The sequence below is a fragment of the Pristiophorus japonicus genome, chromosome 5 (assembly GCF_044704955.1).
Source record: "Pristiophorus japonicus isolate sPriJap1 chromosome 5, sPriJap1.hap1, whole genome shotgun sequence".
Classification (NCBI taxonomy): domain Eukaryota; kingdom Metazoa; phylum Chordata; class Chondrichthyes; family Pristiophoridae; genus Pristiophorus; species Pristiophorus japonicus.
This window is the reverse complement of record NC_091981.1, coordinates 272,473,201-272,487,735: the sequence shown is the minus strand read 5'-3', so window position 1 is coordinate 272,487,735 and position 14,535 is coordinate 272,473,201. Positions and strand designations below refer to the sequence as shown.

General features: G+C 44.3%; 1 protein-coding gene across 4 annotated transcripts in view; it reads left to right on the top strand.

The window, feature by feature from the left end:
- Nucleotides 1-14,535, top strand: part of dpp6a (dipeptidyl-peptidase 6a) — an 828,704-nt gene that overhangs the window by 653,749 nt on the left and 160,420 nt on the right. For all 4 annotated transcript variants that reach the window (XR_011593400.1, XM_070881647.1, XM_070881648.1 and 1 more), the window contains 2 exons: nucleotides 10,363-10,410; nucleotides 13,306-13,424. Coding sequence is in view for 3 of the 4 variants with exons in the window: in XM_070881647.1 (XP_070737748.1) it covers nucleotides 10,363-10,410; nucleotides 13,306-13,424 (167 nt within the window). In the remaining variant the exon portion in view is untranslated. The remainder of the gene's footprint in view (nucleotides 1-10,362; nucleotides 10,411-13,305; nucleotides 13,425-14,535) is intronic.

The window sequence follows — 14,535 nt, the reverse complement described above, 5'->3', positions numbered from 1 at the left end:
CCTTGTCCTTCTAGGTGGTAGAGGCCACGGGTTTAGGGAGGTGCTGCCAAAGAAGCCTTGGCAAGTTGCTGCAGTGCATCTTGTAGATGGTTCTTTAATTGGAAGGTTATTTAGGAGTGCAGTTATAATATTACTGTCACTTTGAAGCGGTGTTTTTGAGAGCTCATCGATGTGAGTGTGGCAGTAGAACTTGGCAATCGGATTCCTGATTTTGCTTAATATTCTGGCGGACAGTTTGACGCTGGTTCCATTTTGCAACAGGTCCATTTTAAACCCAGCCTTGTCCAGAGTCAGAAAAAAACCCTTCCATTTATATAGCATCTTTCACGAGTGTTGTAATGCAGGAAACGTGGCAGCCAAGTTACGCACAGCAAGCTCCCACAAACAGCAATGTAATAATGACCAAAATAATCTGTTCTTGTAATGTTGAGGGATAAATATTGGCTAGGACACCGGGGATAACTCACCTGCTCTTCTTCGAAATAGCAGAAGTCCAGAAGCACAAGATCCAGGCTGACACTCCCGTGTAGTACTGAGGGAGTGCTGCACCATCGGAGGTGCCGTCTTTCGGATGGAAGTTAGTCCGAGACCCCGGCAGCCCCCTCAGGAGGACGTAAAAAAATCCCATGGCACTATTTCGGAGAACAGTAGGGGAGATCTCACCGGTGTCCTGGTCAATATTTGTCCCTCAACCAACATCACTAAAGAAAAAACAGATTATCAGGTCATTATCACATTTCTGTTTGTGGGAGCTTGCTGTGTGTAAATTGGCTGCTGTGTTTCCTACATTACAACAGTGACTATACTTCAAAAAATACTTCATTGGCTGTAAACTGCTTTGAGACATCCGGTGGTCGTGAAAGGCAAGTTCCTACGGCCGCCTCTTTCCAGTTTGGTGTGTATTAATTTCAATGGTCTGCTGTTTCCTCGGTGTTATAATCAGCAATTGGATTCTCTTTGACTGGTATCGCTGCTGATTCTAAGTGAAGAGGGTCCGTGTATACAGCTGGCCCAGTCCAAGCGGCTGCTTCAAAGCTCCTTGGAATGCTACCATCATCGTTGTGACGTATGGTAACGAGTTCCTCAGCACCTCTTGGCCTTGGCTCTTCACTGGAGGATCAGGATGCACAATGGCGCTTGTCGGCAATAACACCGTTGCAGCAAACTCCGGAACAATAATAATTCTATTCTTCTCCGCATTGAACTGCATCTGACATCTGCTGGCCCAGATAGCTGAAAGATTGAAATCATCTCCCTTAATTGCCCTGCCTCCCATTCATGGGCCATCTGCAAATTTGGATATGTTACTTCAGAGAGCTTCAATTAAATTATTACATTAATTATTAAATTATTGAGCATGGCAATGGACCCAGGACACAGTCCTGGTGTATCCTGCCAACAAACTCTTTCCAGCTTGAAAACCAAGCTAAAATGTTGTTTGTTGCCACCATGAGACTGGAGGCCTGTCCAATGAGGAGTGATGTTAAGAATGAGTGCAACGGCCTGAGGTTAAGGGGAGAATTCATAGAGGTGTTCAAAACCATGAAGGGTTTTGATAGAGCAAATAAGAAGAATCCGTTTCCAGTAGCAGAAGAAGAGAACCACATATCCAGGTTTGCCGATAACACAAAGATAAGCGGCATTGATAAGCAGCGTAGATGGAAGCATACAATTACAGAGAGATATTAAGTGAATCGGCAAATTTGTAGCAAAAGGATTTCAAATGGACTACAAAGTTCGGTGGAAATGTAAGTTGTAAGGAGCTTGCAAAGAGGCTTCAAGAGGATATAGACAGGCTAAGTGAGTGGGCAAAAACATGACAAATGGAATATTGGGCTCAAGTTTCCACATGATTTGCGCCTGATTTTTAGGAGCAACTGGTGGAGAACTGACTATCGTAGAAATCGCAATTCTCCACATTTTTTTTTTCTGCAGTTCTAGTCAGGTAGAACAGTTCTACTTTGGAACAGAATTTTTTCTTCAAAAGAGGGCGTGTCCGGCCACTGACGCCTGATTTCAAAGTTTCCACAGTGAAAACGTACTCCAAACGAACTTAGAATGGAGCAAGTGAAGATTTTTGTAGAACTGAAAAAACCTGTTCTACACATTAAAAAATCAGGCGCAGGTTACAAATTAGGCGTCCAGAACGAGGTGGGGGGGGAGGGGGGGGGGAAGGGAAGTCATTAAATTCGACAATAAATCCTTATTTATACTTCTACAAATATTATACAAATAAATCCAACCTGAATAAACATTTATAAGCAAAGAAAAGATTAAATAAACCATCTTCCTACCTGTGTGAAAGTGCTTCAGTCAGTTCAGCGGTGTGGCGTCGTTCCCGCGAATGGGAGGGAGAGAGGGAGGGGCAGGCAGGCAGTAACCAGGCAGCAAGCAGCCTTCCACTTGAGGTGGAAGCCTGACAGTCAGCTCAGCATCGTTCCTGCGAACGGGAGGGAGGGAGGGGCAGTAAGCAGGAAGCCTCAGTGCTGATGTGCTGATGGCAATGTGGTTTTATTAAAAAATGTTCAAAAATTAACCAGCTACAAAGAACTACAAAAATGGCCGAGTGCCAATGTTTCCTTCACACTGCGCGTGCGCGAACGCTCCAACGCTCACGCGCAGCGTTGCCGGTAGGAAAAAAACTAATTTAAATAGTACCCGCCCCCTCCCACTTACAAAATCGGCGTGAGTGTAGGCTCCGCCCCCCTGGGCGCTGCGCCAAACAGACAAGGAGCTGCAGGGCTCTCCAGAATCGCAAGTTTTTTTTCCGGCGCCGTTTTAGGCGCGAAAAACGGGCGCCCAGCTCGGAGGGGTGCCCGTTTTTTATCGTGTGGAAACTTGGGCCCATAATGTGGAGAAATGTGAAGTTATCCACTTTGGTAGGAAAAATAGAAAAGCAGGCTATTTTTTTAAATGGTGAGAGATTGGGAAATGTTGGTGTTCAGAGGGACCTGGGTGCCCTTGTACAGAGAATTGACGTAAAAGAGTGTAAGAAAGACTGATATTAGAGATTCATATATATATATTCAATTTGTAGTCATTGACCAACTAATCTTACCCAAGATTCTCTGTGGACAATAGAAATATTAGAAGCTCCTCAAATAACACGAGCTGCGAGCCAAGGTCACATTATTATAATCACAAAGTAGAAATTGGAGTCAGCTTAATCAAAACTAACAGTTAGAATACAGTAGCATATTTAAGAGGTTCTGAGGAGATGAAGGAATTTGTAAATGAGATAACGTGGACAAGTAGGCATTGATGGAAATTTACTGGAGACTAGTTCTGATTTGAGTGACAATGGTATTTTTACCATTCGAACCAATTGAAAAGGTGATTTTGTTAAAGATCATAGACTGGCTAAATGAACTTTTGATAAGAAATTGGTTAAAACATCGATACTCAAAAAATACCTTTGCACAGAGACGGCTGGAATAGCAACGTACAGATTTAGGACAACATCGACCTGAGCACGCAAGTTCCAGGGACCTGGGCCTGTGAGCTTTCGTCAACTGTCGCTTTTTGTTAAGTCATCATCATAGGCAGTCCCTCGAAATGAGGATGACTTGCTTCCACTCCAAAAAAAGGACGAGATCACAGGTGTTTCAATGAAGGACCCGAACTATATCCTGAAGGATGGAAGATGCCTGTGCATGCATTTTTTTAACGTGGGGTGGCCGTTGCACACCAGACACCACATGGGCTTAACAGAGCTAGTTCTTGGTCTAGTGGCAAGGATTACTCAAGACAACTGTATACTATTGCTGTAAGCTTAATAAATCTAATCTATTGCAGAAACCATACTAACTGCTGCTTATGAGGTATTGTCTTGTCAAAAAGCCCTTAAAAGGTTTTACTTCTATTATATAGGGCCCTGCTGAGACTGCACCTGGAATATTTTGTACAGTTTTGGGCTCCTTACCTAAGGAAGGATATACCTGCCATAGAGGAAATGCAACGAAGATTCACCAGACTGATTCCTGAGATGGGGGGATTGTCCAATGAGGAGAGATTGAGTAGACTAGGCCTATATTCTCCAGAGATTAGAAGAATGAGAGGTGATCTCATTGAAACATAAATTTTTTTTACAGGGCTTGACAGGGTTAATGCTGGGAGGATGTTTCATCTGGCTGGGGAGTCGAGAACCAGAGGTCACAGTCTCAGAATAAGGGGTCGGCCATTTAGGACTGAGATGAAGGGAAATTTCTTCACTGAAAGAGTGGTGAATCTTTGAAATTCTCTACCCCAGAGGGTTGTGGATGCTCAGTAGTTGAGTATATTCAAATCAGAGATTGATAGATTTTTGAATATAAATGAAATCAAGGGATATGGGGATTAGCATTGATCTTATTGAATGGCAGAACAGGCTCAAGGGGCCAAATGGCTTTCTTCTGCTCCTATTTCCAATGTTCTTATGTGTAATATATTCTTACAACATCAATAACAAACAAACTTTACAAGATACCTCTTAACACAGAAACGGTCATCATGTGCCCTGGTCACATGATCCTTTATTATTTACATCAGTAGTCCACTACATGGAGCAGTAGTCCACTCGGGGGAACTCTTACATTATGTAATATAGGTAAGTGTGAGGTCGTCCACTTTGGACATAAAAATAATAGATCAGAGCATAAGAACATAAGAACATAAGAATTAGGAACAGGAGTAGGCCATCTAGCCCCTCGAGCCTGCTCCGCCATTCAACAAGATCATGGCTGATCTGGCCGTGGACTCAGCTCCACTTACCCGCCCGCTCCCCATAACCCTTAATTCCCTTATTGGTTAGAAATCTATCTATCTGTGACTTGAATACATTCAATGAGCTAGCCTCAACTGCTTCCTTGGGCAGAGAATTCCACAGATTCATAACCCTCTGGGAGAAGAAATTCCTTCTCAACTCAGTTTTAAATTGGCTCCCCTGTATTTTGAGGCTGTGCCCCCTAGTTCTAGTCTCCCCGACCAATGGAAACAACCTCTCTGCCTCTATCTTGTCTGTCCCTTTCCTTATTTTAAATGTTTCTATAAGATCACCCCTCATCCTTCTGAACTCCAACGAGTAAAGACCCAGTCTACTCAATTTATCATCTTAAGGTAACCCCCTCATCTCCGGAATCAGCCTAGTGAATCGTCTCTGTACCCCTTCCAAAGCTAATATATCCTTCTTTAAGTAAGGTGACCAAAACTGCATGCAGTACTCCAGGTGCGGCCTCACCAATACCCTGTATAGTTGCAGCAGGACCTCCCTGCTTTTGTACTCCATCCCTCTCGCAATGAAGGCCAACATTCCATTCGCCTTCCTGATTACCTGCTGCACCTGCAAACTAACCTTTTGGGATTCCTGCACAAGGACCCCCAGGTCCCTCTGCACCGCAGGATGTTGTAATTTCTCCCCATTCAACTAATATTCCCTTTTACTGTTTTTTTTTCCCAAGGTGGATGACCTCACACTTTCCGACATTGTATTCCATCTGCCAAACCTTAGCCCATTCGCTTAACCTATCTAAATCTCTTTGCAGTCTCTCTGTGTCCTCTACACAACCCGCTTTCACACTAATCTTTGTGTCATCTGCAAATTTTGTTACACTACACTCCATCCCCTCTTCCAGGTCATCTATGTATATTGTAAACAGTTGTGGTCCCAGCACCGATCCCTGTGGCACACCACTAACCACCGATTTCCAACCCGAAAAGGACCCATTTATCCCGACTCTGCTTTCTGTTAGCAAGCCAATTCTCAATCGATGCTGATACATTTCCTCTGACTCAGCATAGCTCTATCTTCTGAGGGAACCTTTTGTGTGGCACCTTATCGAATGCCTTTTGAAAATCTAAATACACCACATCCATCGGTACACCTCTATCCACCATGCTCATTATATCCTCAAAGAATTCCAGTAAATTAGTTAAACATGTTTTCCCCTTCATGAATCCATGTTGTGTCTGCTTGATTGTACTATTCCTATCTAGATGTCCCGCTATTTCTTCCTTAATGATAGCTTCAAGCATTTTCCCCACTACAGATGTTAAACTAACCAGCCTATAGTTACCTGCCTTTTGTCTGCCCCCTTTTTTAAACAGAGGCGTTACATTAGCTGCTTTCCAATCCGCTGGTACCTCCCCAGAGTCCAGAAAATGTTGGTAGATTATAACGAATGCATCTGCTATAACTTCCGCCATCTCTTTTAATACCCTGGGATGCATTTCATCAAGACCAGGGGACTTGTCTACCTTGAGTCCCATTAGCCTGTCCAGCACTACCCCGCTAGTGATAGTGATTGTCTCAAGGTCCTCCCTTCCCACATTCCCGTGACCAGCAATCTTTGGCATGGTTTTTGTGTCTTCCACTGTGAAGACCGAAGCAAAATAATTGTTTAAGGTCTCAGCCATTTCCACATTTCCCATTATTAAATCCCCCTTCTCATCTTCTAAGGGACCAACATTTACTTTAGTCACTCTCTTCCGTTTTATATATCGGTAAATGCTTTTACTATCTGTTCTTATGTTTTGCGCAATTATACTTTCATAATCTATCTTTCCTTTCTTTATCGCTTTCTTATTCATTCTTTGCTGTCGTTTAAAATTTTCCCAATCTTCTAATTTCCCACTAATCTTGGCCACCTTATATGCATTGGATTTTAATTTGATACTCTCCGTTATTTCCTTGGTTATCCATGGCTAGTTATCCCTTCTCTTACCGCCCTTCTTTTTCACTGGAATATATTTTTGTTGAGCACTATGAAAGAGCTCCTTAAAAGTCCTCCACTGTTCCTCAGTTGTGTCACCGTTTAGTCTGTGTTTCCAGTCTACTTTAGCCAACTCTGCCCTCATCCCACTGTAGTCCCCTTTGTTTAAGCATAGTACGCTCGTTTGAGACACTACTTCCTCACCTTCAATCTGAATTACAAATTCAACCATACTGTGATCACTCATTCCGAGAGGATCTTTTACTAGTAGATCGTTTTTTATTCCTGTCTCATTACACAGGACCAGATCTAAGATAGCTTGCTCCCTTGTAGGTTCTGTAACATACTGTTCTAAGAAACGATCCCGTCTGCATTCTATGAATTCCTCCTCAAGGCTACCCCGTGCGATTTGATTTAACCAATCGATATGTAGGTTAAAATCCCCCATGATTACTGACGTTCCTTTTAAACATGCCTCCATTATTCCCTTGATTATTGCCCGCTCCACCGTGAAGTTATTATTTGGGGGCCTATAAACTACACCCACCAGTGACTTTTTCCCCTTACTATCTCTAATCTCCACCCACAATGATTCAACATTTTGTTTATTAGATCCAATATCGTCTCTCACAACTGCCCTGATATCATCCTTTATTAACAGAGCTACCCCACCTCCTTTCCCTTTTGTCTATCTTTCCGAATTGTCCTGTATGTTTAATTCCCAGTCTTGGCCACCCTGCAACCACGTTTCTGTAATGGCCACCAAATCATACCCATTTGTAATGATTTGTGCCGTCAACTCATTTACTTTATTTCGAATGCTGCGTGCGTTTAGGTAGAGTGTTTTAATACTAGTTTTTAAACTATGATTTTTAGTTTTGACCCCTCCTGCAGCCCCTTTATATTCATACATATTGCCCTTCCTATCACCTTGTGGTTTACACTTACCCCAGTGCTACTCTGCTCTGTTGCCTCCTGCCTTTTGCATTCTTTCTTGGGGTCCTGTTCATCTGTGCTCTCACCCACTCTAACTAGCTCAGAGCCCTCTCCTGGGTTCCGAATACTCCTCGCATTGAGGCACCGAGCTTTCATGCTTGCCTTTTTATGACACTTTGACCCTTTAGAATTTTGCTGTAATGTAGCCCTTTTTGTTTTTTGCCTTGGGTTTCTCTGCCCTCCCCTTTTACTCATCTCCTTTCTGTCTTTTGCTTCTGTCTCCATTTTGTTTCCCTCTGTCTCCCTGCATTGGTTCCCATCCCCCTGCCATATTAGTTTAACTCCTCCCCAGCAGCACTAGCAAACACTCCCCCTAGGACATGGGTTCCGGTCCTGCCCAGGTGCAGACCGTCCGGTTCGTACTGGTCCCACCTCCCCCAGATCCGGTTCCAATGCCCCAGGAATTTGAATCCCTCCCTGCTGCACCACTGCTCAAGCACTTTCGAAATGGCAAAAAGCTAGAAACAGTAAAGGTCCAAAGAGACTTGGGGGGGTCCAGGTGCATGCATCATTAAGATGTAATTTGCAAGTGCGGAAAAATCATCAAAAAGGCTGATGAAATGCTGGCCTTTCTATCGCGAGGACGAGAATACAAGTGGGTAGAAGTTATGCCACAGCTGCACAAAGCCCGAGTTAGGCCACAGCTGGAGTACTGAGAGCAGTTCAGGACACCACACCTTTGGAAGGATATTTTGGCCTTGGTGGGAGTGCAGCGTATATTTGCCAGAATGATACCTGGACTCCAAGGGTTGAATTACGAGGATAAATGAGGCAAACTAGGGTTGTATCCCTGGAGCAGAGCTGGTCTCCAGTCGTCTTGGTAAATCCTTGCCACTGGACCAAGACCGAGCTCTGTCAAGCCCGTGTGATGGCTGGTGTGCAACGGCCACCACACGTTAAAAAAATCCACGCACAGGCATCTTCCGCCTTTCAAGATTTAGTTCTGGATCTGGAATATTAGGTTCTTCATTGAAGCACCTGTGAACTCATCCCTTTTGGCGTGGAAGCAAGCCATCCTCGATACGAGGGACTGCCTAAGAAGTATCCCTGGAATTTAGAAGGTTAAGGGACGATTTGATCGAAGTTTTCAAGATATTAAGGGTAACTGATCGAGAGAAACAATTTCCGCTGGTTGGAGAGTCTGGGGAGCAGAAATTGGGTGCATTTACCCCTCCCGGTAGCACCCCCGTGGGGGACGCACATGGCTATGCGCCGACATCGACTCTCGCCATATTCGGTGGGAGTACCGGGAGAGTGGTCAGAGTGAGAGAGAGTAGGGCGAAAAATTCATTATGGCCCGGTTAGAGGTGGTGATACCGCCTGGGTGCTATTTTTAGCACCGGGCGATGTTTACCGCCTCCAACCTGGATATTCATCATTAGCGCCCCAAGTGGAGCACTAAGGGAAGTGTTCCACGCTACTCTTAGGGCGCTACGGGGCGGTAGCGCTGCGGGGATAATGAAGGTCAGACGCTAGGAAACCGCTATCCCAGTGCTTAACGGGGCGGTCAGCTGGATCACCCGAAAAATGGGAGAAAGTTGAAGGGAACATTGTAAACAAGAGCAGCAGTATGTCAGACCTCAGAGAATCACAGAAATGTTCAATGGTTTGACACTGAACACCCACCTTCTCCCGCTCTATAATATCGCCCCGGGCGCTTCCACGGGACGCCTGCTCTCCCTGTCGGTGACGGTGCCAGGCGCTGCGGCAGGCAAATGGAGTGAAGTTCTGATCGCGGCTAATGTTGTGTTGCACACTCATGATGTCACCAAGTGGTCAGCGCTGGCGTGCACAGCTCTAACTGATAACGCCACCGCTTAACCACCAAAGAAGCTCGCGGCAGGCACTAACAGCTCGGCGCTCGGGCAGCAAGCGCTTAGCAGCCCATTAGCACCAAGCAACCGAATTTTGAGCAATAATTGTTTTAACAGGGACGAGGGCATCAAATGTGGTGGTGAGGGTGTGGTTGAGCTGATCGGTGGCTGCATAAATGTCGTGGTGAATGGAGCACCAAAGGCTGGACTGTTGGGATTTCATAAGTGCAGTTGTAAGTGAGTTGGGAGAGAGCTTTTTCCAGGGTAGACACCGAAGGAAGTAGAATTGAAGAGGCAGGGGGGAGGAGAATGTCGGTTTAAGTGGAATTAAGTACTTTCGGAGTGTAGTTGATACGTCCTTACTCTACAGTATAAATGCACACGAGGCCCATGCTTGAGAGAAGGTCAGTCTGTGACCTGTCCTTTATTCCTTAGCACTCAAGTGATGGAAGTGGGTGGAGCTTCCCCTTTTAATACCTGAAGGTCCAGGTTAGGAGTGTCTCCCACAAGTTCACCACCTAGTGGTCATTGTTCTCACAGTGTACAACTTAGGTCAGATTATACATGGGTTACATTGCTGGTTGAATACAAGACAGTAGTTACTGTTGCAATGTAGGAAACGCGGCAGCCAATTTGAGCACAGCATTCTCCCACAAACAGCAATGAGATAATGACCAGGTAATCTACTTTTATTGATGTTGAGGGATAATTATTGGCCAGGACACCGGGTAGAACATCCCTGCTCTTTCTCAAAATAATGTCGTGGGATCGGTTTCCTGAGAGACTAGATTGTATTTAAGCTGATCTAAACTGTTGGTTGCATTGAAAAGGAAACTATTCAGTGAATTTATTCCTTTTATCCCCAGTTACTTTCTGAGCACAGAGGATTCTCCTTTGCGCCGACAATTGTACAGGTAAGTGCCTAACTCTGGTGTGTGTGTGTGTGTGTGTGTGCACATGCGTTGATGTGTGTGCATGCGTGTGTGTATGCGTGTGAGAGATATATATACAAGTGTGAGTCCCGAACACCATAGGCATCACATAACAGACGTTACGTTAAAAAGAGAAAGGACGTTATTTCCTGCTTATTAGTCTGGCCTTTCAAGGAGGAGTTTGGGATTTACAATCAGCTACCAATCTACAGAGAAACAATACCCTCAAATTGAACGCTGGATGTGTGTATCTGCGGTGTTGAGGCCTTAACAGCCGCTGCAGAATAAATGATTGAGCATTATATCATGCAACACTCTCGCTCTTTCGGAACATCGGAATCGCTAGATGGGAAAAGATCCGCTGCATTTGTCTTCGACCGTCCCGGTAATCATATGATACAGCGCTAACAGAGTTGTTGATTATTCATGGCCATCAATCTCCATCCATTGGTCTACAATTGGCCCCAGGTTGGAGGCAAGGAAAATACAGATCATGTTTCCAGGGGAGGGCAATCTAGTGTCGGAGAAAGTGGTGTACCACAAGGATCAATGCTGGAAGCAATGTTGTTCACAATTGATATCAACGATTTAGACTTTGGAATCAAAACCACAATTTCTAAATTTGCGGATGACACCAAATTGAGGGATAGTCAATACTGAGGAGGACTGCAACAAGTTACAAGACAACATTAATAAACTTTCAGACTGGGCATATCATTGGCAAATGAAGTTCAACACAGCTACATATGAGGTATTACATTTTGATAAGAAAAAGATGGTCACATATTACTTGGAAAATACAAGTCTTTGTGGGGTAGAGGCATAAAGGGATCTCGGAGTATAAATACACAAATCACTAAAAGTAGTGATGCAGGTTAACAAGGCCATAAAAAAGCAAACCAAGCACTAGGGTTTATTTCTACAGGGATACAATTGAAAAGTAGTGAAGTAATGCTAAACTTGTATCGAATCTTGGTTAGACCACACTTGGGAGTATTGCATACAATTCTACTTGCTATATTATAAAAAAGATGTAGAGGCACTGGAGAGGGTGCAAAAAAGATTTACAAGGATGACCAGAAATGCGAGGATATATCTATCAGGAAAGGATGAATTGGCTGGGTCTCAATTCTCTTGAAAAGAGAAGGCTAAGGAGTGGCCTACTAGAGGTCTTTAAAATTCTGAAAGATTTTGATAGAGTGGATACAGAGAGAGTGTTTCCATTTGTGGGTAAGAGCATAACTAGAGGCCATCAATATGATAGTCACCAAGAAATCAAATAGGGAATTCAGAAGAAAATTCTTCACTCAGAGTTTTGAGAATGTGGAACTCACTACCACAGGGAGTGGTTGAAGTGAATAGTATAGATGCATTTAAGGGCAAGCATACGAGGGAGAAGGGAATAGAGGGTTACGCTGACAGATTTAGATGAGGAAAGACGGGAGGAGGCTCGAGTGGAGTATATCCCATGGAATCCTCTGAGGTTCCTGCACCATGGGTCAGGCGGGTGCCCAAGGTGCACCCACAGTTGCACGGGTACCCGCCAGACTCAAGCAAACGAGGAGCCTTGTCACTAACCCCACGAATGGCAGCCGGGGGCAGCACGGATGGGCACAGTCCCGGTGTAAATGCCATGATTGCGGCCTGCACACCTTCAGAGGCCTCAGTCTTTATTTACAGGTAGAGCCCTTGTTGGCTGACTGAGTACTCCCCAGCCCGCCATAGTGGCCGGAGCTCGTTATAAGGTACACATATGCCACAAATAATTGCTCAGTCCAACCTATGTATAGTTCTGCACTCGGCTGGGAGTGACTACTTAAATTATTTACCACAGCCACAGCAATTCACCCTGCTACCCCTGGCCATGGAGCTCATCATGTTGATTAATTAATAACCAAAGGCGCAGTTTGGATTTATGCCCATGATTGCTCAATGAGTTTCTGATAATCACCAAGCACGTCACAGAGGGGTCCAGCAGAGGCAAGATATTTCTACACAAGTCAGAAGACAGGAAAGCATTGAGTTGCTCACCTGTGCCATCTAGTGGCTGACTCAGGATCACCCAATGTCCAGGAGCAAGTTCATTCCCATCCTTGTCGAAAGGATGGTACGTTGTGTGGAAATGAGGAGAGCTAAGAATGAGGCACAATACTTCACAAAATAGGCTAAAAACATTTTTTTTTAAAAAAGGCGTAATTAATATCCTGTAAAAGAACTTGTACCGTATTTGAAATAGTTTTTGAAATTCAGCTAATTAGTTTAGAATAATGTATTTTTTTATTTAATGTCCAGCTGAATTTAAGGAGTGAGTTGGGTTTGGAAATGTCTTAAGTACTTTTTGAACAGTTGTATTGATACATACTTTCTAAAAAAAATAATTAGATTACAACAACAACTTGCATTTTTACAGCGCCTTTAATGTAGTAAAACGTTCCCAGGCGCTTCACAGGAGCATTATCAAACAAAATTTGACACCGAGCCACATAAGGAGATATTGGGACAGGCTTGGTCAAAAAGGTAGGTTTAAAGAAGCGTCGTAAAGGAGGAAAGAGAGGTAGAGAGGCGGAGAGGTTTAGGGAGGGAATTCCAGAGCTTAGGGCCCAGGCACAGCCTCCAATAGTGGAGTGATGAAAATCGGGAATGCTCAAAAGTCATGAATTGGAGGAGCGCAGAGATCTCGGGAGATTGTAGGGCTGGAGCAGGTTAACATGCACCTGTGCGACTTAAATAGTCCCTATATAGCCACCACTGCATTTCAGTTGTTCATTACTTATGGGATATTTTGATGCGCTAGCACTATATCAATGCAAGTGTTATTAAATATCAATGATAATAGCTTTAGCTTCATCTGCTAAAAGACCATCCTTCTTCCTTCAGTGCAGAGACCAGCGGAACCTTTAACCGACGCTGCCTGTCATGTGATCTGATCCCCAACTGTACATACTTCAGTGCATCATTCAGCCACAATACGCATCACTTCTTGTTGTACTGCAAAGGTAGGTGAAAACATTCTTTTTTCAAAAAATCCTTGCTCACTGTAAGCTATTTAGAAAGAAAGACTTGGATTTATATAGCGTCCTTCACGACCACCGGACGTTTCAAAATGCTTTGCAACCAATGAAGTACTTTTTGGAGTGTAGTCACTGTTGTAATGTGGGAAACGTGGTAGCCACAAGCAAGCTCCCACAAAACAGCAATGTGATAATGACCAGATCTGTTTTTGTTATGTTGATTGAGTGATAAATATTTAGTTAGAACAGTACAGGTCTGAACAGCTTCTTACTCGTGTCCAAGACAGTAATAGCAAACCTTCACCTAGTTATCATGCAGAACCCAGCAGTACTGCATTCCTTCCATTGTCATACTGTAGGGTAATGACTTCACCCCCTCTAGGAACCGCACCTTTACATAACGGGTTCCATCGGTTACCCGCGTTCCAGGATAGTAGCTCCTCTTTATTGCTGAGCAAAGTTTAATGTCTCACGACTCCAACTTTTTGATCAGCACATTGTCCTCAACATAAACCGGCAGGTTTAAGAATGAAACTACCACCTCTTCGGAATACAGCAAAGATACATCCAAGTTTTTCTCACCAACCTTCAGGCTCAGTAAAAGTCTTTCCACCTCCTCTTGGCCACTGACTGTCACTTCGAATCCAACATTCGGCTTAGGTCGGCAAGCAAAGCAACTTCCCTCACCGCAGTCCTCGTGCACTGCCTGTAAAATATCCCAAGCTCGAATCTCCTTATCCTGGCAGTGAACCACCACGGTCTTTTCTTTCCCAAACCTCCTGGGGTCCCGGCCCAAATCTTTGGGCCTTTTATTTTCCCTTCTCAAGACATTCTCTCCCCTGGTTAAATTCACACTGGGAGCACTGTCCTCTGAGGGGCCCAACACTCCAGCCCCCTCAGCAGTCTCCTGGCTGATGTTTATGGGCCAAAAAAGGCCCTAAAATTTGGGAAAAAAACAACCCAAAATCCACCACCAACTTTTTAACAAACTCACGCCAACTCCTGCAGTAATCAGCAGGACCTGCTCACTCCTAGCCCCTCCCACCTAGAGTGTGCTACCCACTGAGCCACAGCTGATACCAGAACTGAGAGGTTA